The sequence below is a fragment of the Panulirus ornatus genome, chromosome 7, assembly GCF_036320965.1.
Source record: "Panulirus ornatus isolate Po-2019 chromosome 7, ASM3632096v1, whole genome shotgun sequence".
Lineage (NCBI taxonomy): Eukaryota > Metazoa > Arthropoda > Malacostraca > Decapoda > Palinuridae > Panulirus > Panulirus ornatus.
In genome coordinates this window covers 9,056,302-9,082,808 of record NC_092230.1, presented here as the reverse complement: position 1 = coordinate 9,082,808, position 26,507 = coordinate 9,056,302, and the positions used below count along the sequence as shown (strand labels likewise).

The window sequence follows — 26,507 nt, the reverse complement described above, 5'->3', positions numbered from 1 at the left end:
TATATGGGAGGGTATTAATTGAGAGGGTGAAGGCATGTACAGAGCATCAGATTGGGGAAGAGCAGTGTGGTTTCAGAAGTGGTAGAGGATGTATGGATCAGGTGTTTGCTTTGAAGAATGTATGTGAGAAATACTTAGCCAATGAGTTTGTACGTAGCATTTATGGATCTGGAGAAGGCATATGATAGAGTTGATAGAGATGCTCTGTGGAAGGTATTAAGAATATATGGTGTGGGAGGCAAGTTGTTAGAAGCAGTGAAAATCTTTTATCGAGAATGTAAGGCATGTGTACGTGTAGGAAGAGAGGAAAGTGATTGGTTCTCAGTGAATGTTGGTTTGCGGCATGGGTGTGTAATGTCTCCATGGTTGTTTAGTTTGTTTATGGATGGGGTTGTTAGGGAGGTGAATGCAAGAGTTTTGGAAGGAGGGGCAAGTATGCAGTCTGTTGTGGATGAGAGAGCTTGGGAAGTGAGCCAGTTGTTGTGCGCTGATGATATAGCACTAGTGGCTGATTTGGGTGAGAAACTGCCAAAGCTGGTAACTGAGTTTGGTAAAGTGTGTGAAAGAAGAAAGCTGTAAATGTGAATGTGAATAAGAGCAAGGTTATTAGGTACAGTAGGGTTGAGGGACAAGTCAATTGGGAGGTAAGTTTGAATGGAGAAAAAGTGGAGGAAGTGAAGTGTTTTAGGTATCTGGGAGTGGATTTGGCAGCGGATGGAACCATGGAAACAGAAGTGAATCATAGGGTGGGGAGGGGGCGAAAATTCTGGGAGCATTGAAGAATGTGTGGAAGTCGAAAACGTTATCTTGGAAAGCAAAAATGGGTATGTTTGAAGGAATAGTGGTTCCAACAATGATATATGGTTGCGAGGCATGGGCTATAGATAGAGTTGTGCGGAGGAGGGGGAATGTGCTGGAAATGAGATGTTTGAGGACAGTATGGGGTGTGAGGTGGTTTGATCGAATAAGTAATGAAAGGGTAAGAGAGATGTATGGTAATAAAAAGAGTGTGGTTGAGAGAGCAGAAGAGGGTGTTTTGAAATGGTTTGGTCACATGGAGAGAATGAGTGAGGAAAGATTGACAAAGAGGATGTATGTGTCAGAGGTGGAGGGAACGAGGAGAAGTGGGAGACCAAATTGGAGGTGGAAAGATGGAGTGAAAAAGATTTTGAGTGATCGGGGCCTGAATATGCATGAGGGTGAAAGGCATGCAAGGAATAGAGTGAATTGGAATGATGTGGTATACCGGGGTCAACATGCTATCAATGGATTGACCCAGGGGATGTGAAGCATCTGTGGTAAACCATGGAAAGTTTTGTGGGGCCTGGATGTGGAAAGGGAGTGGTGGTTTCAGTGCTTTATACATGACAGCTAGAGACTGAGTGTATACAAATGTGGCCTTTGTTGTCTTTTCCTAGCACTACCTCGTGCACATGCGGGGGGAGGGGGCTGTTATTTCATGTGTGGCGTGGTGGCAACGGGACTGAATAAAGGCAGCAAGTATGAATTATGTACATGTGTATATATGTATATGCCTGTGTGTGTACCTATATGTATACGTTGAGATGTATAGTTATGTATGCGTGTGTGGACATGTATCTATATGCATGTGTATGTGGGTGGGTTGGGCCATTCTTTCATCTGTTTCCTTGTGCTACCTCGCTAACACGGGAGACAGTGACAAAATATAATAAATGAATAGATGAATATGTATATTTACCCATAGCATATCAGGTCAATCAGGAAGACTGTTTTTACATTTTCATATAATCATGGTCCATTCAGGTAGGCCATTGTTATAAATCCATAGCAACTCAAGTCAGTCATACAGGACAGTATACTGTGTCCATAGCATGTCATGTCAGTAGGCAATCCAGTGTCCAATAATTTTCTCTATACATTTCTTGATCTATGATATTACTTTATCATTACTCTAACTTTCATAGCATCATGACTGTTGTTCATTTCTGCTTTTACCATTAGTCTTTCACTCAGAAATTCAAATGTCACATCCGTGCTGAAGATGTGGAACAAATAATTCTTTGTACAGACTCCTTGAACTTTTTCACACTTAACTATTTCCCCATAATCAAGGCTTCCAAATCTTTATCACCCCCTATCATTTTTTTGTCTTAATTGGAAAAGAACAAGTTTTACCAATAGTCTTTTCTGGGTATTACTTCTAGATATTGTACCAAACATTTCATTGTTTGATTTGGATACCATACTGCATCAGACTGCAACAGTATTTATTCTCTGCTACCAGGATTGCATGATATCACACCTCAATCCAAGTTATAAAGATATTTATGGCAACCCCACTTCTTCCATTATCAATGACACCCTATTCACCTATTATTGCACCTCATATGTGAAGATATTAATGATACCCCACTTCACCCTTTATCATATTCCTAGACATGGAGACATTAGATTTTGCCCTTTTCTTTCAATATCATACCCACAGATATATAGTAATTAGATGATTCCCCACTGTGCCGATTACCATGACTAAAGACTTCAAGATACTGAATAACTGAGGAAGCATTACAGAACCCTGAGGTACACTGACATATGATTTAAGCCATTAGGTTATGATGCAGTTTACATTGACACACCACTTCATTTTTCAATATAACTGAAAAGGCAATATTGTTTTCCTGTCTTGCATGATTATAGCTGGAGAAAATATCATGGCTACAAGTGATTACCATTTATGGGTTACAGAGAGTGAGTTTTACACTCATGTTGTCTTGTTTCTTAACTTTGTGTATATGTACCGTGTCATTATCCCTGATTGTGTATACATATTTACACACACACGCACAGCCTCACCCAAATATCTTTATGATTTTGACAGAGCCACTAAAGACAAAAAATGTCACACATTAATTCTGAAAAATTTCTTGTTAGTATTGTACTCTACCAGTGTTTCTCCAAGTAATTGTATATAGTTAATTTTAACTTCCACATACAGGTGCGTACTCTTGCTTGAAGGTGGACCTGTTGTTCAAACGGGAATTCTCCTACTATTTGCTGACTATATACATACCCTGCTGTATGTTGGTCATTGTGTCATGGGTGTCATTCTGGCTGGACCAGAACGCTGTTCCTGCTCGAGTCTCCCTGGGAGTCACCACATTGCTTACCATGGCTACACAGACCTCTGGCATTAACCAGTCACTGCCACCAGTTTCCTACACCAAGGTACTTACCTTTAGTCCAGCCAATCTGTTTCAAATAGACCTAACCTGCCACCAACTTCAGTAGTACTTTATTTGGTACAGCTTTATTTCAAATTTTATCTGGTATAAACACATTGGAAATCAACCAGAATCAAGTGAATATATCATGTCTACTTTTGCTTTAGTATGAAAGGTGACAAGGGAAATAGTAGGGTGATTTTAGGAGTGAAACTCAGACAAACACTTAAATTTGCTTGATAATGCTCTGATTTTCAGTGTTTTTGTGCCAATTATTGTCTTGTTATTGGTTGATAATATTATGCCCATCTGTGTGTCATATTTTACCCAGTTTTGATTGTTTGGATTGAAAATTGTACATATATAAAAGAGTAAAAAATTAATAAATGATCAACACATTATTACTTATCTAGTAACCTGTTGCATTCTTTAGGCTAGTTTGTTGCACTATTTAGGATAGTAACGTGATGCATTCTTTAGGACTGTAATCTGTTGTATTATCTAGGTTGGTAACCTGCTATATTACATAGGTTACTAATTTCTTTGGCTGGCATTTGAACTTACTTTGGATCGTTTTAGGAGACATGTCAAATGCCATCATCTTTAAACTACTTTCTTTTTTTTTTTGTAATTGGTTGTGCTTTTCCATGTTAGTGAGATTGTGTCAGGAGACAGACAAAGAAAGGCCCATCCACTCACACACATATACATTTTTTTTTTTTTTTTTTTTTTTTTTTTTGCTGTCTCCCGCGTTTGCGAGGTAGCGCAAGGAAACAGACGAAAGAAATGGCCCAACCCACCCCCATACACATGTATAAACATACATCCACACACGCAAATATACATACCTACACAGCTTTCCATGGTTTACCCCAGACGCTTCACATGCCCCGATTCAATCCACTGACAGCACGTCAACCCCGGTATACCACATCGCTCCAATTCACTCTATTCCTTGCCCCCCCTTCACCCTCCTGCATGTTCAGGCCCCGATCACACAAAATCTTTTTCACTCCATCTTTCCACCTCCAATTTGGTCTCCCTCTTCTCCTCGTTCCCTCCACCTCCGACACATATATCCTCTTGGTCAATCTTTCCTCACTCATTCTCTCCATGTGCCCAAACCATTTCAAAACACCCTCTTCTGCTCTCTCAACCACGCTCTCTTTATTTCCACACATCTCTCTTACCCTTACGTTACTTACTCGATCAAACCACCTCACACCACACATTGTCCTCAAACATCTCATTTCCAGCACATCCATCCTCCTGCGCACAACTCTATCCATAGCCCACGCCTCGCAATCATACAACATTGTTGGAACCACTATTCCTTCAAACATACCCATTTTTGCTTTCCGAGATAATGTTCTCGACTTCCACACATTCTTCAAGGCTCCCAGCATTTTCGCCCCCTCCCCCACCCTATGATCCACTTCCACTTCCATGGTTCCATCCGCTGCCAGATCCACTCCCAGATATCTAAAACACTTCACTTCCTCCAGTTTTTCTCCATTCAAACTCACCTCCCAATTGACTTGACCCTCAACCCTACTGTACCTAATAACCTTGCTCTTATTCACATTTACTCTTAACTTTCTTCTTTCACACACTTTACCAAACTCAGTCACCAGCTTCTGCAGTTTCTCACATGAATCAGCCACCAGTGCTGTATCATCAGCGAACAACAACTGACTCACTTCCCAAGCTCTCTCATCCCCAACAGACTTCATACTTGCCCCTCTTTCCAAAACTCTTGCATTCACCTCCCTAACAACCCCATCCATAAACAAATTAAACAACCATGGAGACATCACACACCCCTGCTGCAAACCTACATTCACTGAGAACCAATCACTTTCCTCTCTTCCTACACGTACACATGCCTTACATCCTCGATAAAAACTTTTCACTGCTTCTAACAACTTGCCTCCCACACCATATATTCTTAATACCTCCCACATATACATATACATATATATACATATATATACATTTTATTTTATAATTATCATTATACTTGATCACCATTTCCCATGTCAGTGAGGTAGCACCAGCAAACAGACAAAGAATGGCCCATCCACTCATATACACATATATCTACATAATACCCATACACGTACATATGCATATACATATCAGTATTGTACAAAGGCAAATGGGATAAAGGTGAGTGTTCAAATTACAGAGGTATAAGTTTGTTAAGTATTCCTGGGAAATTATATGGGAGGGTATTGATTGAGAGGGTAAAGGCATGTACAGAGCATCGGATTGGGGAAGAGCAGTGTGGTTTCAGAAGTGGTAGAGGATGTGTGGATCAGGTGTTTGCTTTGAAGAATGTATGTGAGAAATACTTAGAGAAACAGATGGATTTGTATGTAGCATTTATGGATCTGGAGAAGGCATACGATAAAGTTGATAGAGATGCTCTGTGGAAGGAATTAAGAGTATATGGTGTAGGAGGTAAGTTGCTAGAAGCAGTGAAAAGATTTTATCGCGGATGTAAGGCATGTGTACGAGTAGGGGGAGAGGAAAGTGATTGGTTCCCAGTGAATGTTGGTTTTGCGGCAGGGGTGCGTGATGTCTCCATGGTTGCTTAATTTGTTTATGGTTGGGTTTGTCAGAGAGGTGAATGCAAGAGTTTTGGAGAGAGGGGCAAGTATGCAGTCTGTTGTGGATGAAAGGGCTTGGGAAGTGAGTCAGTTGTTGTTCGCTGATGATTCAGTTCTGGTGGCTGATTCATGTGAGAAACTGCAGAAGCTGACTGAGTTTGGTAAAGTATGTGAGTGAAGAAAGCTGAGAGTAAATGTAAATAAGAGCAAAGTTATTAGTTTCAGTAGGTTTGAGGGATACGTTAATTGGGAGGTAAGTTTGAATGGAGAAAAATTGGAGGAAGTGAAGTGTTTTAGATATCTGGGAGTGGATTTAGCAGTGGATGGAACCATGGAAGGGGAGGTGAGTCACAGGATGGGGGAGGGGGTGAAAGTTCTGGGAGCGTTGAAGAATGTGTGGAAGACGAGAATGTTATCTCGGAGAGCAAAAGTGGATATGTTTGAAGGAATAGTGGCTCCAACAATTTTATATGGTTGTAAGGCATGGGCTATAGATAGGGTTTAGCGGAGGAGGGTGAATGTGTTGGAAATGAAATGTTTGAGGACAATATGTGGTGTGAGGTGCTTTGATCAAGTAAGTAATGAAAGGGTAAGAGAGGTGTGTGGTAATGGAAAGAATGCGGTTGAAAGAGCAGAAGAGGGTGTATTGAAATGGTTTGGTCACATGGAGAGAATGAGTGAATAAAATTGACAAAGAGGATATATGTGTCAGAAGTGGAGGGAACAAGGAGAACTGGGAGACCAATTTGGAAGTGGAAGGATGAAGTGAAAAAGATTTTGAGCAATCAGGGCCTGAACATACAGGAGGGTGAAAGGCATGCAAGGAGTAGAGTGAATTGGAACGATGTGGTATACCGGGTTCAATGTGCTGTCGATGGATTGAACCAGGGCATGTGAAGTGTATGGGGTAAACCATGGAAAGTTTTGTGGGGCCTGGATGTGGAAGAGGACCTGTGGTTTCGATGCATTACACATGACAGCTAGAGATTGAGTGTGAATGAATGTGGCCTGTGTAGTCTTTTCCTAGCGCTGTCTTGCGTGGGTGTGGGGGAAGGGGGGTGCCATTTTCATGTGTGGCGGGGTGGCGATGGGAATGGATGAATGCAGCAAGTATGAATATGTACATATGTATATATATATATATATATATATATGTCTGTGTATGTTTTTTTTTTTTTTTTTATACTTTGTCGCTGTCTCCCGCGTTTGCGAGGTAGCGCAAGGAAACAGACGAAAGAAATGGCCCAACCCCCCCCCCCATACACATGTACATACACACGTCCACACACGCAAATATACATACCTACACAGCTTTCCATGGTTTACCCCAGACGCTTCACATGCCTTGATTCAATCCACTGACAGCACGTCAAACCCTGTATACCACATCGCTCCAATTCACTCTATTCCTTGCCCTCCTTTCACCCTCCTGCATGTTCAGGCCCCGATCACACAAAATCTTTTTCACTCCATCTTTCCACCTCCAATTTGGTCTCCCTCTTCTCCTCGTTCCCTCCACCTCCGACACATATATCCTCTTGGTCAATCTTTCCTCACTCATTCTCTCCATGTGCCCAAACCATTTCAAAACACCCTCTTCTGCTCTCTCAACCACGCTCTTTTTATTTCCACACATCTCTCTTACCCTTACGTTACTTACTCGATCAAACCACCTCACACCACACATTGTCCTCAAACATCTCATTTCCAGCACATCCATCCTCCTGCGCACAACTCTATCCATAGCCCACGCCTCGCAACCATACAACATTGTTGGAACCACTATTCCTGTGTATGTGTATGTATGTATGTGTATGTGTATGTATGTATACATTGAAATGTATAGGTATGTATATGTGCGTGTGTAGGCGTTTATGTATATACATGTGTATGTGGGTGGGTTGGGCCATTCTTTCGTCTGTTTCCTTGCGCTACCTTGCTAACATGGGAGACAACGACTAAGTGTAATAGAATATAAGATAATCAGTATACACATACACAGACATAACCATGTATACACCTGTACATATTCATACTTGCTTGCTTTCATCCTTTCTTGGTGCCACCCCACCCCACAGGAAACAGCATCACAACCCCCTGCTTCAGCAAGGTAGCACCAGGAAAACAGACAAAAAAGGCCATATTCGTTCACCCTCAGTCTCTAACTATCATGTGTAATGCGCCTAAATCACTGCTGTCTGTCCACATCCAGGCTCCACAGACCTTTTCATGGTTTACCCCAGACGTTTCACATACCCTGGTTCAGTCAATTGGCAGCACATTGACCCTGGTGTACCACATCATTCCAGTTCACTTTATTCCTTGAATGCCTCACAACCCCTTGTATGCTGGATATCCTCCCTTCCTGTATTACTTTCCAAAAGAAGGAACAGAGCAAGAAGCCAAGTGAAGATTTTTCCCTTTAAGGGACTGTCATCTGTTCTTATTGCTATCTTGCTCATACAGGAAATGGCAAGTATATATGAAAAAATTTATGCATTTTTCATTGCACTCAAATTTGTGATATATATTTTTCTTGCAGAAGTTTAAAACTAGCTTGATGCCTTAGATCAGAAATCTGGTTACTTTAGCAACACTGATACAGTTGATTGAACCTCCTTAGTTTGCAACCTGTTCATTTTACCTCTCTGATATTAGTGGACTCCATCTACATGTTGTTACACCACAGTTGAAAAGTCATCTTCTGCGAGGTTGTACAGCCTCATTGAGAAAAGTCTTCTTTGAAAGGAGTCCATCATTTTCCTGCTTTCGGGAGCACAGCTTTGAAGATGTAGGAGCCAAAGTAGAGTACATCCTGGGGCTGTATGATTTAATCAGATTCTACCTTTCTATTTCATTAAAGTACCTCATTATTACTATTCCCTAAACCAATCATTAATCATCCTGATCTTTCTGTTCATCCCTTTCATTGAAGTATTTCTGTCTATTCATGTATATATCATCTTTAAACTTTTTCCCATGTACACTGATTTGATCAGGTACATGCAGCCTCTCAGATCATACACACATATATCCTCAAACCATAACCAGTGTGCTGAAATGAGCATGAACTTCACAGTCACATGACTACTACTTTCTTAAGTTTTCATGATGAACACTGAATTAATTTATCTGTTAATACTAATATTTCCATTTACACCACCTACATACACATTGCAAATGAAAAAAAAAACATACCTTAATTCCTTAATCATTCTCTGCATGTATCCTTTTCTTTCATGGTCTGTCTCTTCTCCTGATATGCTCAACCATACAGCCATACATCTTTCATCACCACCCTTCACACCTAGCCTTTCATGTATTTATCTTTCATATGACTTCTTCACCTGATTTATCCTTGTTACATCATATTTCAGTGTTTAACTACAACTAAACAGTGTAAGTTAACCATTTATATTGTTAGCATTTTTTTCAATGTTTCTTGACCTACAAAACCTAATGTTTTACATCCATACTTTAGTGTTAGAAAAGTCATTCTGTTATGCAAGTAACTCTCCCACATACCTGAATTCATCAACAGCTTCTATTTCTTCTCATTCAAATTGATGATGCATTTGAACAGCTCATATTTTTTCAAAAAGAGCCTTTTGTTCTTGCATGTATTTTGATCCTCCTCCTCTTCCACGTAGCAATGAAACAACTAACATTTTATCCAACTCTAATGATTCAGTTAACAGCACAGCATCATATGAGTACACCATCAGTGGTAATTTCCATTCTGTTCAGCCATGGTTAAGCTGTATATTGTAATCAACCTGACTCGCTCTCATTGTTCTCAGTGTCCCGTCTCTGAAAACATTAAACATCTATGGTGACATTATGCTGCCTTGGTATGCCCCCACATTTATGTAATGCCACTTCCTGATACTGTATCACCATATATTGCCACACATGCACTACTTCCATAACAAAAGCTCTTTACAGCATTCAGATGTAATTCATGCACATAATAAAATCAAAATTTCCCATAGTGTTCTTCAATCAATTTTATTGTATATCTTTTCTAACTCCAAAAGTTTTCTCATACATATTCGCCATTTCCCATGTTAGTGAGGTAGCTTTAAGAACAGAGGGCTGAGCCTTAAAGGGAATATCCTCACTTGGCCCCTTCTCTGTTCCTTTTTTTTTGGAAAATTAAAAAAAAAGTTTTGTATAATTTCTTTCTTTAATGATTATAAATGTAGCAGCCAATATTTTTTATGTTTTGCTGTTCATCTGAAATAAAGAAGTTTAGTCATCTCAGTTGCAGATGATATTGTTATGTAATTTATAGATTACAGGGAATGTTAGTTTCAAGACCTTGGCAGCGGTAAATGTTCCAGTCTTTCTATCTCAAGTATTACTGTCTTCACATGTAACTGTCCAAGTAAGCAATATTCATAATTTTGCAGGCCATTGATGTGTGGACAGGTGTCTGTCTCACATTTGTGTTCGGGGCACTGCTGGAGTTTGCATTAGTCAACTATGCCTCCAGGTCAGACATCCATCGTGAGCAAATAAAGAAGCAACGGAGGCAGTGGGAGTTTGAACACCAGGCAGCCCTTGAAGCTGAACATATGGATGCTGATGGTCCAACTACCTTCGCCATGGTGAGCTTGGGGTTGGTAGGTGGTAGTTGATACTAGGGAATCAAGAGGGGACCTTCAGGGATGGAGAACATCTGTTTGATGGATGTTAAATGCAAAAAGTAGCTATTACATAAATCTTTATGAGGTACATTAAACCTGTTTGATGGATCTTAAGAAGCACATTCACGGTGCAGTTGTTTAAGGGATCTCAATAGGGAGAATACAAGTAGAGTAGAGGTGTCTGAAGGCCTTTAAGGGGGAAACTACAGTTGTTTAGTGAACCTGAAGTAGGTAGGTACATCTACTTACTGGAAATACAGTTTGATGGTTAATTAGTTCAAGGAATTGAGGTAGTAGACAAAGTCAGATCTCTTCTTACACAGTGTATGAACAAATGACTTAAAGTATAATAGGAAGTACCTTTTACTTGAGTTTCAAGTTAAAAGATATCACTTATCATAATGCATTAACACGAATCAGATTTTGTATGATAATCCTCATATTTTATATAGCATATAGTCCTAATCTTATATAATCCTGCTGCATTCTTGAGAGTCCGATTTTGTGTCAGAAAAAGCTTTCTGTATTTCTATTCTTTATCTTTAGATCTCTTTGTTTTACAGTAGTTCTTTGTTGTCATGACTCTTCCTTGGCTGAGTGCTTTCTTTTTTATATAACAATAGATATGGCACAAGCCATTTCAGATGAAAGAAATAGAATGAGAGGAAAAGACTAGAAGTGAATCAGGGCTCTGAAGGTATTTGAAGATCTGACTGTTTAAGGGTAGAAAGGTTATATAAAGAAGGGAAGACAAAAGGAAGGAGAGAATTTTGAAGATTAGCTATTTGAGGGAAGAAGCGTGTGGGATGGCTATATATGTAAATAGCTCATAAGAACAATGGTCAAAGTAATAACTGTAGAAAAGAGAAAGAGCAAAACACAAAAGGGGAAAGGTGATGCCAGAAGACAGAAAGATTTTTATTTTTTTATTCATTGTAAAGAAATGGAGAAGAGCTACCTTAGATGTTTCACTAGTACTCCATACAAAGGTATATACAACTCCAATAGATATGAAACAGCTGTTCACAAGAAAGATTAATATAGCACCTATGCAACACTCTTAGCTTTTGGAAGCAGACTCTCTGATGCGGATGATATGGGTTTTCAGGATATAGTGAAGCATATGGTTATGCCCAACATGTCATTGTATAGATGAATTGTGGTATTTTAAAAATAGAATGAGAGAAATTAATTATTATTTGATACAAGATATTGGGGGAAATTGCATTCTAGCACTATTGAATGTTATTAGGTTACTATTTTCATATTCTGTTGTGCTACACAAGTCTGAATTGAGAGAAGAAATATGTTCATATGAGAAAGACAACAAGTAAATGAAGGAGACAAAAGAGAGTAAGTTTAATTATGTGAATTGGAATCATTTGAATAAGACTAAACAGGGTTAGAAGTAGAAGAAAAATCATTTATTGAGAGAAGAAAGAGAGTAGGTAATAGGAGAGAGTCTTGAGGAACACCATATTGAAAGAATAGGAGGAAGTCCTTCTGTCATTGATTACTGCAATGGAATAGCCAGAAGTTATGCATTCAGGAACAGAGAGAAGCAGAAAAATCAAAGGAAGTTGATTTTAGAAAAAAAGGACTAATGCCACACTGTTAATTACTTTGGGAATGTTGAGGGTTTAACCTGTTTAAGCAGCGTGATTGTTTCTGACTTTACACTGACTGTCCCTATTTCACTTATCTCTTAAAGATTTGTGTAACTAAACCCTACTCCTCTTAGGATGATTATCCATCATCTTCAATCATGAAGGATATCCAGGGGTCCTGATTATACATAAGCTGCATAAACATGGTTTTCCAACTCAAGAAAGCTAAATACTCTTGTGTTTAGTTTATAGGCTTCATCCGCTCCTTTTTCCAAAGTCTTCCCAAAATGGTATCTTCCCTGACCAAATTTTTCCCAGGTTCAGTGCCTCCTTTCCCTGGATTCAATGTTTTTGGTTTTTAATTTGGCATATGATTAGTGTCTGCTTATTGTAACCCTTTTCTAAGGTTAAGTGTTCCCAAGTTCTAAATCTCAGAGGGCTAACTGCCTTCTTTTCCCAGCCGTTAATAAGCTAAATGCTCCTTATCAAAACTGTACTTACACTGAATGCTTATTGTGATTCTGTCAGGGCTTATCATCCCTCCACATAGGATACTCCCATATCTTAATTCTTGTATAGCAAATAGTCATCTTGTGCTAATTCTTCATAGATTATTTGTTCCATTGTTCTATGCTTCCTAGAGTCAGTTTCCTCTTGTCCTGAAATCTGCATAAACTGCCCTGCTTTAATTCAGCCAAGGAAAAGTTTCCTCGTTGTCCTTTGTTTTGCTATTATTCCAAACTGTCAAGATGGTTTTCATAACCTAAGTGTGACTAAGGCATTTCCTTTTTTATGTATTGTTCAGAATTTTATCAGTGTAGCTGCAACCCATAAATTTTTTGCTATAGTCTGCAAGTGGACTGGCATGGACTAGTAATAACTTTTTTAACTTGGTATTTAATTTGTTAAGGTTTGACTTGATAGTCCCTTTTATTGAATATACTATAATTTGGTGTAGCCTGCATAATAGTATATTTGCTAAATAGCCTGATTACTTACAGCATTATACTGCAGAGTCTGATTACCTGTAGCAAAGTTGTTAATGTCTGTCAAAATTTGGTAACTTTAGTCTAAGGACCTATAGTTTGGTATCTATTTCCCTAATGCATGGTAACCGTGGCAGTTAGTTTTTTACTCTTTAGCTTTTATACTTGGAGCTGTAATCAGTAATCTGGAATCCTAGAGCCATGATGTGTATCCTTGTATGCCCTGTAGCCTAGCTGGTTCGCTTGTTTAAGTTGTTTTTAGGTTAGTCAATACTGGTGCTGGTGTTAACAGAAGCCTCTGATGCGGACCCATGGGGATGGTCTCTCCCTGGACAAGGCGCGGCAGTGTGAGATCCACATGCATCCTCAGCCGCCTCGTCGCTGCTGTGGCTCCTGGCTCTCCAAGTTCCCCAGTAGGAGCAAAAGGATTGATGTCATCTCTAGGATCACCTTCCCACTCGTCTTCGCTCTCTTCAATGTAGTGTACTGGAGCACCTACCTCTTTCGCGAAGAGGAAGAAGCACCACCTCAGCCGTAGGCAAGAGGCAACCAGCAGTCCCTTGGACAAGTAAGGGGAAGTGGGCAGACCCATACACATATAGAGGATATAAATTATTTCCTCCATTGTAAGAGGAAATTAGTATTCTTGTATGTGCACGGTTCACATCCCTGCAAACAGTCAGAGGGAAGTGTATAGCCTCTGATAGTAAGGGGAAGCAGCCTGTTAACGCTCATCTGGAAGACTAGATCATGTAGATATCTATCACCATGAATCAATAAGAAGAGTGGTGAACTCTTCATTCATGATATGTTTATCTTTAAGTAATGTAAAAATGGATAAATAGATTGTTAGTGAAGAGCAGAATTAAGAGGATCTGAGTATGAAAATATCTGAAGTTCTTACTGCATAAACATCAGAATCAAAAGTTTATATACAAATACATGTTGCATATCTTTTGTTAAAGCAGTGATACCATGTCTTTTAACCTCCCAAGTGCAGTGAAATGTTTTTCAGCAATTGATATTACTTGAGGAGTTTCTAGAAGTGTACATGGGTATATATAGTAAAAAATGAACATATGGAAAGGAAAATTTGGAAACATTTTTGGCATGATACAGCAAATTATGAAATTGAATTGAGCATCATAACAAGGAACCTCATTCACTAAACCATGCTTTATGGTTCCTTAAGATATTACCCAGTGGGACATGCAACTGTAAATTAAGAAATGCAATACTGTACATCAAAAATGCAGCTTTATATTAGAAAGTGCAAAATTGTAGACTAACATATTGTCATAAATTATAAATGCAGACAAAGATACAAGACAGGGATGCATTAAGACATGTTAAAGTGTGCTTTGTGACTTGCAGCTGTATTTTGTGGAAGGTTTGAGTAATTCTAGATTATAACCTGTACTTTAAGATATGAAATATTGTATACCAAGACATGTACCCATGCTTAAAGACAGCCATCATTGTAGACAAAAACATCCAGTAATATTTTAAGACATGCAACTGTTTGCAGAGACATTCAACATAGAATAGTAACACATTCAGCACTTTACACTTACACTCTGATGATTCTTATCAAGGGATGATTTGACATGATACACTGAACACACAAGCCTATTAGAAATTATCTGATATCTTACTGGGTTCAAGAATGTCACTAAAGATTATTTTATTGATTAAAAGTTTTAGAGTTTCCTTAATTGGTGAACCATATCACCCAGGTCACCATTTTCTTTTAGTGCATATAATGGTGATTTAGTTCACTTTGTTTCTTATGATGCACAATATAATAGTTGCCAAGAGTTTGGTAAATGGAATGTGTGTTTTTGGTGCACAGACTGTTATAACAGAAACAGTAATAAGAGATAGGAATGAAATATGGAAAGAAATAATTGCTTAGGAGTACAGGGGGTCCTTACTTAATGACAAGGTTATGTTCTAAGCAATCTGTCCTTACACCAGAATGTTGTTGTATGAGTAATTGAAGCCCACATTATAAAGGGGCTACGTCCCAGACCAAAAATTTCCCGTCTAATTCTCATGAATGTACTAAACTCAAAATAGCTTGCCATCATTATACCACACTCTGTCATGATGTAAATCATACTTTCAGATTTAGTAACTGTTGCCATTTTACTAGTAAACTGCACAATGTGTACACATATACTTGAGCAAACAGCAATCTCAAGTATCTGTTGACCCAAGATTTTGGGTAGAATATCCTTCATTTATCATACATCTCATATAACATTCAACTTTAGTTGTTCAGATGCCTAAGAATGCTAAAGTAATTGAGAGAAATTTGTTTACTAAACAAATGATAAAACTTAGACATAACAAAAAATAACCATATACAGTTGTAAGCATACATTATTTGAAAAATTTATATACAGTTTGTTTTGGACCCATATCCAGGATTCACCATAGGGAATGATGAGTGTCATTCAGCAAAACTCACTATTTATTGCAGTCACAGATGTATAGATCTGTATTACCTGTATGAATGAAACAGTAACCATATCTCACCTGTATCATGGTGAAAATACAATATCTTCAACAGCATGGGGAGGCCTGGTTGGTAAACAAAATGTTACATCTCCTGGTGGTCCTGCTGTTGCCAGGTCATCATCCAAAACCTCAAAAGTTTTATCATAGAGACTGGGATGCCAATTTTATCACAATGTGACTTATGCAAGAAAAAAAGATAATGCAGGTATTGGACCAAAGTTGAAATACAGATGTATTTTAGCAGAACTTACTGTTTGTAAAACACATATGTACTTAAGCAGAACTTACTGTTTGTAAAATACAGATGTATTTAAGCAGAACTTACTGTTTGTAAAATACAGATGTATTTTGGCAGAACTTACTGTTTGTGGAGCTGTGTGCCACCTTCACTTCCCACCAAGGAACACTGTTTCCTCTCTGTCTGTGGGCTTGTTTTTCTTGAAGTACAGCTCTCTATCATTAACTCAGATAACCAATGTTTCAATAACATTACAGCAACATTACCAATAAGCTTTCAAAGATAAATGTTGTCTATAATTGGTCAACACTGCCTTAACCACTTCACTCACCACATAACTCATATGTATAATGGTACATATAAACTGGCATCAGTCATCACACACATACCCAATTTCTTTGGTATGAAGTGCACCACCTTCACTTCCCACTAAGGAACACTGCTTCCCCATAGGAAAGCTGCTTCCTGTTGTTTTCCTGAAGTATATTTCACCATTGATAACTGAAATAAGTTATGATTTTTACTGAGAATGCTGATGATGCTGGATTGAGGAAGATAGGTTGGTGGAGTGGGATGGAGGTGGAGTGAATGGTTTATTAAGACTTCCAAATTAAGTTTATCCATTTTAGTATGCAATATTTGTTTGTTGGTGTTAGCCATTATGTTACCTATTTCAATATTTTCAAGTTATGGCACAGTAGGAATATAAAATTTTGATGTTCCTTACAAGGTGACCATCACTGGCTGTAATACAATAAGAATCTAATGTTACTTTGATTTCATTGTAAAAAGCATTACAATATATTTTGATAATTTTGTTATTGACTTAAATATTCAAAAAATGTGATTCTATCTCTCTAAATCTGTCATTATTGCAAAAACTTAGTATCGTTTTACAGGTTTCTATCCTCAGTCTCAGATGTCTCTGTTGCAAAACTTCACTCTGTGAGGTGTCATCCTGTGAGGACCCCTTGCATACACGCAAGGCAATCATTGTTGGTATGTAAATGTATTTACTTATGATTACCCAAAGACTTCTTTATATGAAAAACTCCCAGTGTTACCTACAGCATCTTTCTATGGGTCCCTTCAGCCCAAGGCTGCACTGCTTCCACTACCAGAAAAATTTGAATGCCTTTAGACTGAGAGTTTCTTTGATGAGACTGTCCTCTCAATGGTACAGCCTAACCAATGACTTTTCACTCACACTATAACCTCTTTCAGATGGAGTCTGGTAACACCTTAGTATATGTATCTATCTATCTATCTATCTATATCTCTGATGCCTGTTCCAACTGGAACTCCCTCAAGGGGGTGGCCACAGTAATAGAGTCCCCATAACTAGTGGACTCCAGTGCCGCTACTTAACCTATAATGCCTCACCCTTAACAGGCCACTGGCAGAGGGCAACTCTAGTGCAGTATTTGCATAGGTTCCTATCTCATATTCCTACTGACTGTTGTGACCTAATGTATCTACCTAATGCTTCTGCCTACTTCTACCAAATGTTTCTACCTAATGCTCCTGTCTAAGTGTTGCCTCCCGTTACTCCCATCATTTTGCCAAAAGGCAGGGCTAGCACATAGTGCTCACCACAGGGAAAATCTAGAGTTAAAAAGAATGAGTTGTGAGCTGTGTGAGTTAAGTGTTGTTCTGTGTTATGTGTGTGTAACAAGGAGAGATTGTCTATCTGTAGACAGAAAGTCAGGAGTCTACATGTGGGTGAGGCAGAAAGGAAAGTTAGCTACCTAGCTCAGAGGAGTGCAGCTTGACAACCACTGAAGTGCTGGCTCACTACACAACTGTCATTTACCTTCCCAATACCCAGGTGGGTAGTACTGGTAACATACCTCCCTGGTCATTGGCTGCCTACCAACTACAACCTACACCTCAGTGTGTGTGTATGTGTGTATATATATATATATACACGCTGGTGGCTGATTCATGTGAGAAACTGCAGAAGCTGGTGACTGAGTTTGGTAGAGTGTGTGGAAGAAGAAAGTTAAGAGTAAATGTGAATAAGAGCAAGGTTATTAGGTACAGTAGGGTTGAGGGTCAAGTCAGTTGGGAGGTGAGTTTGAATGGAGAAAAACTGGAGGAAGTGAAGTGTTTTAGATATCTGGGAGTGGATCTGGCAGCAGATGGAACCATGGAAGCGGAAGTGGATCATAGGGTTGGGGAGGGGGCGAAAATTCTGGGGGCCTTGAAGAATGTGTGGAAGTCGAGAACATTATCTCGGAAAGCAAAAATGGGTATGTTTGAAGGAATAGTGGTTCCAACAATGTTGTATGGTTGCGAGGCGTGGGCTATGGATAGAGTTGTGCGCAGGAGGATGGATGTGCTGGAAATGAGATGTTTGAGGACAATGTGTGGTGTGAGGTGGTTTGATCGAGTGAGTAACGTAAGGGTAAGAGAGATGTGTGGAAATAAAAAGAGCGTGGTTGAGAGAGCAGAAGAGGGTGTTTTGAAGTGGTTTAGGCACATGGAGAGAATGAGTGAGGAAAGATTGACCAAGAGGATATATGTGTCGGAGGTGGAGGGAACGAGGAGAAGAGGGAGACCAAATTGGAGGTGGAAAGATGGAGTGAAAAAGATTTTGTGTGATCGGGGCCTGAACATGCAGGAGGGTGAAAGGAGGGCAAGGAATAGAGTGAATTGGAGCGATGTGGTATACCGGGGTTGACGTGCTGTCAGTGGATTGAATCAAGGCATGTGAAGCGTCTGGGGTGAACCATGGAAAGCTGTGTAGGTATGTATATTTGCATGTGTGGACATATGTATATACATGTGTATGGGGGGGAGTTGGGCCATTTCTTTCGTCTGTTTCCTTGCGCTACCTCGCAAACGCGGGAGACAGCGACAAAGTATAATAAAATAATGATAATATATATATATATATAAATATATATATTTTTTTTTTTTTTTTCATACTTTATATATATATATATATATATATATATATATATATATATATATATATATATATATATATATATATATATACATATAACAAGTAGTGGTGATGTGAGGAGGAGATGGAGTGAGTATTTTGAAGGTTTGTTAAATGTGTTTGATGATAGAGGGGAAGATATAGGGTGTTTTGGTCGAGGTGGTGTGCAAAGTGAAAGGGTGAGGGAGAATGATTTGGTAAACAAAGAAGAGGTAGTAAAAGCTTTGCGGAAGATGAAAGCCGGCAAGGCAGCGGGTTTGGATGGTATTGCAGTGGAATTTATTAAAATAGGGGGTGACTGTATTGTAAACTGGTCGGTATGGTTACTTTATGTATGTATGACTCATGGTGAGGTGCCTGAGGATTGGCGGAGTGCTTGCATAGTGCCATTGTACAAAGGCAAAGGGGATAAAGATGAGTGCTCACATTACAGAGGTATAAGTTTGTTGAGTATTCCTGGGAAATTATATGGGAGGGTATTGATTGAGAGGGTGAAGGCATGTACAGAGCATCAGATTGGGGAAGAGCAGTGTGGTTCCAGAAGTGGTAGAGGATGTGTGGATCAGGTGTTTGCTTTGAAGAATGTATGTGAGAAATACTTAGAAAAGCAAATGGATTTGTATGTAACATCTATGGATCTGGAGAAGGCATATGATAGGGTTGATAGAGATGATCTGTGGAAGGCATTAAGAATATATGGTGTGGTGGGCAAGTTGTTAGAAGCAGTGAAAAGTTTTTATCGAGGATGTAAGGCATGTGTATGAGTAGGAAGAGAGGAAAGTGATTGGTTCTCAGTGAATGTAGGTTTGCAGCAGGGGTGTGTGATGTCTCCATGGTTGTTTAATTTGTTTATGGATGAGGTTGTTAGGGGGTGAGTGCAAGAGTTTTGGAAAGAGGGGCAAGTATGCAGTCTGTTGTGGATGAGAGAGCTTGGGAAGTGAGTCAGTTGTTGTTTGCTGATGATACAGCGCTGGTGGCTGATTTGTGTGAGAAACTGCAGAAGCTGGTGACTGAATTTGGTAGAGTGTGTGAAAGAAGAAAGGTGAGAGTAAATGTGAATAAGAGCAAGGTTATTAGGTGCAGTAGGGTTGAGGGACAAGTCAGTTTGGAGGTAAGTTTGAATGGAGAAAAACTGGAGGAAGTGAAGTGTTTTAGATATCTGGGAGTGGATTTGGCAGCGGATGGAAACATAGAAGCAGAAGTGAATCATAGGTTAAGGCAGGGGTGAAAGTTCTGGGAGTGTTGAAGAACGTGTGGAAGTCGAGAACATTATCTTGGAAAGCAAAATTGGGTATGTTTGAAGGAATAGTGGTTCCAACAATGTAATATGGTTGCGAGGCGTGGGCTATAGAGAGAGTTGTGCGGAGGAGGGGGGATGTGCTGCAAATGAGATGTTTAAGGACAATATGTGGTGTGAGGTGGTTTGATCGAGTAAGTAGTAATAGGGTAAGAGAAATGTGTGGTAATAAAAAGAATGAGGTTGAGAGAGCAGAAGAGGGTGTTTTCAAATGGTTTGGTAACATAGAGAGAATGAGTGAGGAATGATTGACCAAGAGGATATATGTGTCTGAGGTGGAGGGAATGAGGAGAAGTGGGAGACCAAATTGGAGGTGGAAAGATGAAGTGAAAAAGATTTTGAGTGATCGGGGCGTGAACATGCAGGAGGGTGAAAGGCGTGCAAGGAATAGAGTGAATTGGAACGATGTGGTATACCAGGGTCGACATGCTGTCAATGGATTGAACCAGGGCATGTGAAGTGTCTGGGGTAAACCATGGAAAGGTCTGTGGGGCCTGGATGTGGAAAGGGAGCTGTGGTTTCAGTGCATTATACATGACAGCTAGAGACTGAGTGTGAACAAATGTGGCCTTTGTTGTTATTTCATGTGTGGCGGGGTGTCATTGGGAATGAATAAAGGCAGACAGTATGAATTATGTATATGTGTATATATGTATATGTCTGTGTGTATATATATGTATACGTTGAGATGTATAGGTATGTATATTTGCGTGTGTGGACGTGTATGTATATACATGTGTATGTGGGTGGGTTGGGCCATTCTTTCATCTGTTTCCTTTCGCTACCTCGCTAACACAGGAGAGAGCAACAAAGCAAAATAAAGGAAAAAAAATGTTTATATGTATTTGTATGTATATAAACATATACATATATATAACATATATATACCATATACATATATATTTGCTGGGTTCAGTGTCACTAAAGATGGCCAACAATTTTATTCTGAAAAAGTCGTATCGTTTAAGACAAAAGACTTTGGATCTGTATTAATGCTGTAATTCTTTGACGTTACATGAAATTGGTGTCAGCCATGTAACCTGCAGCTAGGGGAAGATTAACTGTTCAGAATAGGTGTAGGTATATTGATTGCTTTTGACCAAGATTGTAAGACTATTTTCCTTTACTAAAGTTTAGGAAAATTGTTACAAATATATTTGAAACCTTTGAGCGACTTAGCTGACGCTCTATCATATGTATTGAATTACGTGACAAATACACTGTCAATTGTGGTATAGATTACGTTTAATTCTATAACTATTGACGAACATACGACAGGCTAGGGTAACTGGTTGGCGGGCGGAAGATGTAAGTTTTGTTTCGCTTGGCATGTTGGTGAACTGTCTATCCTCTTTGGAACATAAAATACACACACACGCGTTAAATCGTTGCTGAATATTATTGTTTTTAATACGGTTTTAAGACAGTATATACACATTACGGTACAAAAAAGAACCATCGTTTACGTTAGAAATCGGAGGTAACGAGGCCATCTGACTTTCCTACCTGAACGCAGTTGTCATTGGATTGTTGACTAGGCGTCATATTCAGTAGATTATTTGATCTACGATAGATTGCAGAAACAAATATGTATTTAGGTGTTGAGTAAAACGTAAGGTGTACGAGAGAGCTCTTAAGATCCTGAATATACTTTCAGTTAACGCTACCTCGCTAACGCGGGAAATGGCGAATAACGCTACCTCGCTAACGCGGGAAATGGCAAATATAGGGGAGAAAGAATACTTCCCACGTATTCCCTGCGTGTCGTAGAAGGCGACTAAAAGGGAAGGGAGCGGGGGGCTGGAAATCCTCCCCTCTCATTTTTTTATTTTAATTTTCCAAAAGAAGGAACAGAGAAGGGGGCCAGGTGAGGGTATTCCCTCAAAGGCCCAGTCCTCTGTTCTTAACGCTACCTCGCTATCGCGGGAAATGGCGAATAGTATGAAAAAAAAAAAAAAAAAAAAAAAAAAAAAAAAATACATATATATATACATATATATAACATATAAACATATACATACATATACATAAACATACACATGTATATATTCATACTTGCTTGCCTTCATCCATTCCTGACACCACCATGCCCCACAGCAAACAACATTGCCACCCCCTGCTTCGGCTAGGTAGCACCAGGAAAGCAAACAGGAAGGGCCACACTCAGTCTCTATCTGTCATATGTAATGTAGAGAAACCACAACTCCCTATCCACATCCAGACCCCACAGACTTTCCTCTCTCCCTCTTGCATGTTTAGGCCCTGATCACACAAAATCTTTTTCACTCCATCCTTCCACCTCCAATTTGGTCTCTCACTTCTTGTTTCCTCCACCTCTGACACATAATCCTCTTTGGGGATGAGAGGGCCTGGGAAGTGAGTCAGTTGTTGTTCACTGATGATACAGCTCTGGTAGCTGCAGAAGTTGGTGACAGAGTTTGGAAAAGTGTGTGAAAGGAGAAAGTTGAGAGTAAATGTGAATTAGAGCAAGGTAATTAGGTTCAGTAGGGTTGAGGGACAAAGTTATTGGGATGTAAGTTTGAATGAAGAAAAATTGGAGGAAGTGAAGCATTTTAGATATCTGGGAGTGGACTCAGCAGCAAATGGAACCATAGATGTGGAAGTGATTCACAGGGTGAGGGAGGGGGTGAAAGTTCTGGGAGCAATGAGGAATGTGTGGAAGGAGAGAACATTATCTCAGAGAGCAAAAGTGGGTATGTTTGAAGGAATGGTAGTTCCAACAATATTATATGGATGCAAGTCATTGGCTGTACAGAGAAGGGTGGATGTGTTGGAAATGAAATCTTTGAGGACAATATGTGGTGCAAGGTGGTTTGATCGAGTAAGTAATGAAAGGGTTAGAGAGATTGTGGAAATAAAAAGAGTGTGGTTGAGAAAGCAGAAGAGGGTGTGCTGAAATGGTCTATATGGAGAGATTGAGTGAGGAAAGATTGACAAAGAGGATATATATGTCAGAAGTGGAGAGAACAAGGAGAAACGGGAGACCAAATTGGAGGCGGAAGGATGGAGTGAAAAAGATTTTGAGTGATTGGGGCCTGAACACACAGGAGGGTGAGAGGCATGCAAGGAATAGAATGAATTAGAACGATATGGTATACTGGGGTCGACGTGCTGTCTGTTGACTGAACCAGGGCATGTGAAGCATCTGGGATAAGCCATGGAAAGGTCTATGACACCTATATGAATAGGGAGCTGTAGTTTTAGTGCATTACACATGACAGCTAGAGACTGAGTGTGAACAAATGTGGCCTTTAGTCTGTTTTTCTTGCCCTACTTTGCTGAAGTGGGGGGTAGTGATGCTGTTTCCTGTGGGACGGGGTAGCAACAGGAATGGATAAAGGCAAGGACGTATGAATGTGTATGTGTGTATATATGTGTATATCTGTGTATGTGTATGTATGTATATATTGATATGTATATGTATGTATATGTGGGTATATGGGAGTTTATGTATATATGTACGTGTATATGGGTGGATGGGCCATTCTTTGTCTGTTTCCGTGTGCTACTTCACTGACACAGGGTACAACAATTATGTATAATAGATATAAAAGAATGTATTATATAATTTTATTATTATTGTTACACTTGATCACCATTTCCCACGTCAGTGAGGTAGCACCAGGAAACAGTCCATAGGAAAATGAAACATAAGTTCCCAAATGCACTTCCATGTAATGATCACATCATCAAAGGAGTTACAGGAATGAGATATAGAACAGTCAGTTAATATACAAGAAAGAAATATTGCTAAGACTCCATTGGTATACAAGCGTCAGCAGATGGTTGTGTTCATGTTGGTACATTTAGGTTTGGCAACTTGCCTGTCATAAATCTTAATAATGTGGGCAAGAAAGGGAACTGTTTACAAATTTTGCCTACAATAAAATTATCCAATTTATATAGATCTTTGTGTATTTGATAATAGAAGATTCGATATTTCTCATGGTAAAGGAATTACAGTTAATAAATAAATTGGCACTACTCCAGTCAATACAATGGTCATCATTCTTAACATGATTTAACAAGGCATTTTACTATATTTATGCTGCTTTTATCTAACACAAAGATCCTTACCAGTCTGCCCAACATAAAACATATCACAGTTTATACAGAGTATTCTGTAAACATAGCCCGCATTTTTTTCTCTTGTAGATTCCTGATGATGCCTCTGAGAAGGTGAAAGCTTGATTGAAATGAATTGATAACTATGGACAAATGGTGATTCAGCACCCCTGAGAAACTTAGAGAACATAAGAAAGAATATTATTAACCATAAATATGCTGTCGTATTCAATTCTGCTTACGCCAATATATATCATATCATTATCATATTTTATTATACTTAACCGCCGTCTCCTGTGTTTGTGAGGTAGCACAAGGAAACAGACAAGGAATGGCCCATCTCACCCACATACACATGTATATACATAAATGTCCTCACATGCATATATACATTTCAATGTATACATACATATACATACACAGACATATACATATGTACACATGTACATATCCATGCTTGCTGCCTTCGTCCATTCCCGTCACCACCCGCCACACACGAAATAGCAATTCCCCTTTCTTTTTTTCATACGAGTTTGCTATTTCCTGCATTAGTGAGGTAGCATTAAGAACAGAGGACTGAGCCTTACAGGGAATATCCTCACTTGGCCCCCTTCTTTGCTCTTTCTTTTGGAAAATTAAAAAACGGTAGTGGAGGATATCCAGCCCCCACTCCCTCCCCATTTAGTTGCCCTCTATGACATGCAGGAAATACATGGAAAGTATTCTTTCTCCCCTATCCCCAGGGACAATATATATCTATCTATTTTGCTTTGTCGCTGTCTCCTGCGTTTGCGAGGTAGCGCAAGAAAACAGACGAAAGAAATGGCCCAACCCACCCCCATACACATTGTATACACACACACACACACGTCCACACCCGCAAATATACATACCTATACATCTCAATGTACACATATATATACATACACAGACACATACATATATACCCATGCACACAATTCACACTGTCTGCCCCCATTCACTCCCATCGCCACCTCGCCACACATGGAATACCATCCCCCTCCCCCCTCATGTGTGCAAGGTAGCACTAGGAAAAGACAACAAAGGCCCCATTCATTCACACTCAGTCTCTAGCTGCCACGCAATAATGCCCGAAACCACAGCTCCCTTTCCACCTCCAGGCCCCTCACAACTTTCCATGGTTTATCCCAGACGCTTCACATGCCCTGATTCAATCCACTGACAGCACGTCAACCCCGGTATACCACATCAATCCAACTCGCTCTATTCCTTGCCCTCCTTTCACCCTCCTGCATGTTCAGGCCCCGATCACACAAAATCTTTTTCACTCCATCTTTCCACCTCCAATTTGGTCTCCCACTTCTCCTCGTTCCCTTCACCTCCGACACATACATCCTCTTGGTCAATCTTTCCTCACTCATTCTCTCCATGTGCCCAAACCATTTCAAAACACCCTCTTCTGCTCTCTCAACCACGCTCTTTTTATTTCCACACATCTCTCTTACCCTTACGTTACTTACTCGATCAAACCACCTCACACCACACATTGTCCTCAAACATTTCATTTCCAGCACATCCACCCTCCTGCGCACAACTCTATCCACAGCCCATGCCTCGCAACCATACAACATTGTTGGAACCACTATTCCTTCAAACATACCCATTTTTGCTTTCCGAGATAATGTTCTCGACTTCCACACATTCTTCAAGGCTCCCAGGATTTTCGCCCCCTCCCCCACCCTATGATCCACTTCCGCTTCCATGGTTCCATCCGCTGCCAGATCCACTCCCAGATATCTAAAACACTTTACTTCCTCCAGTTTTTCTCCATTCAAACTTACCTCCCAATTGACTTGACCCTCAACCCTACTGTACCTAAAAACCTTGCTCTTATTCACATTTACTCTTAACTTTCTTCTTTCACACACTTTACCAAACTCAGTCACCAGCTTCTGCAGTTTCTCACATGAATCAGCCACCAGCGCTGTATCATCAGTGAACAACAACTGACTCACTTCCCAAGCTCTCTCATCCCCAACAGACTTCATACTTGTCCCTCTTTCCAAAACTCTTGCATTTATCTCCCTAACAACCCCATCCATAAACAAATTAAACAACCATGGAGACATCACACACCCCTGCCACAAACCTACATTCACTGAGAACTAATCACTTTCCTCTCTTCCTACACGTACACATGCCTTACATCCTTGATAAAAACTTTTCACTGCTTCTAACAACTTGCCTCCCCCTTGCCTCTTAATACCTTCCACAGAGCATCTCTATCAACTCTATCATATGCCTTCTCCAGATCCATATATATATATATATATATATATATATATATATATATATATATATATATATATATATA

General features: G+C 39.6%; 1 protein-coding gene across 5 annotated transcripts in view; it reads left to right on the top strand.

Moving 5' to 3' along the window:
* Positions 1-17,987, top strand: part of LOC139749411 (glutamate-gated chloride channel-like) — a 245,800-nt gene extending 227,813 nt beyond the window's left edge. For 3 of the 5 annotated variants that reach the window (XM_071663245.1, XM_071663243.1, XM_071663244.1), the window contains exons 8-10: positions 2,978-3,207; positions 10,228-10,425; positions 13,350-17,987. In XM_071663245.1, coding sequence (XP_071519346.1) covers positions 2,978-3,207; positions 10,228-10,425; positions 13,350-13,595 — 674 coding nt within the window. In that variant the 3' untranslated portion in view covers positions 13,596-17,987. The remainder of the gene's footprint in view (positions 1-2,977; positions 3,208-10,227; positions 10,426-13,349) is intronic. The other 2 variants (XM_071663247.1, XM_071663246.1) reach the window with 1 other exon arrangement.
* Positions 17,988-26,507: the final 8,520 nt, after the last annotated feature.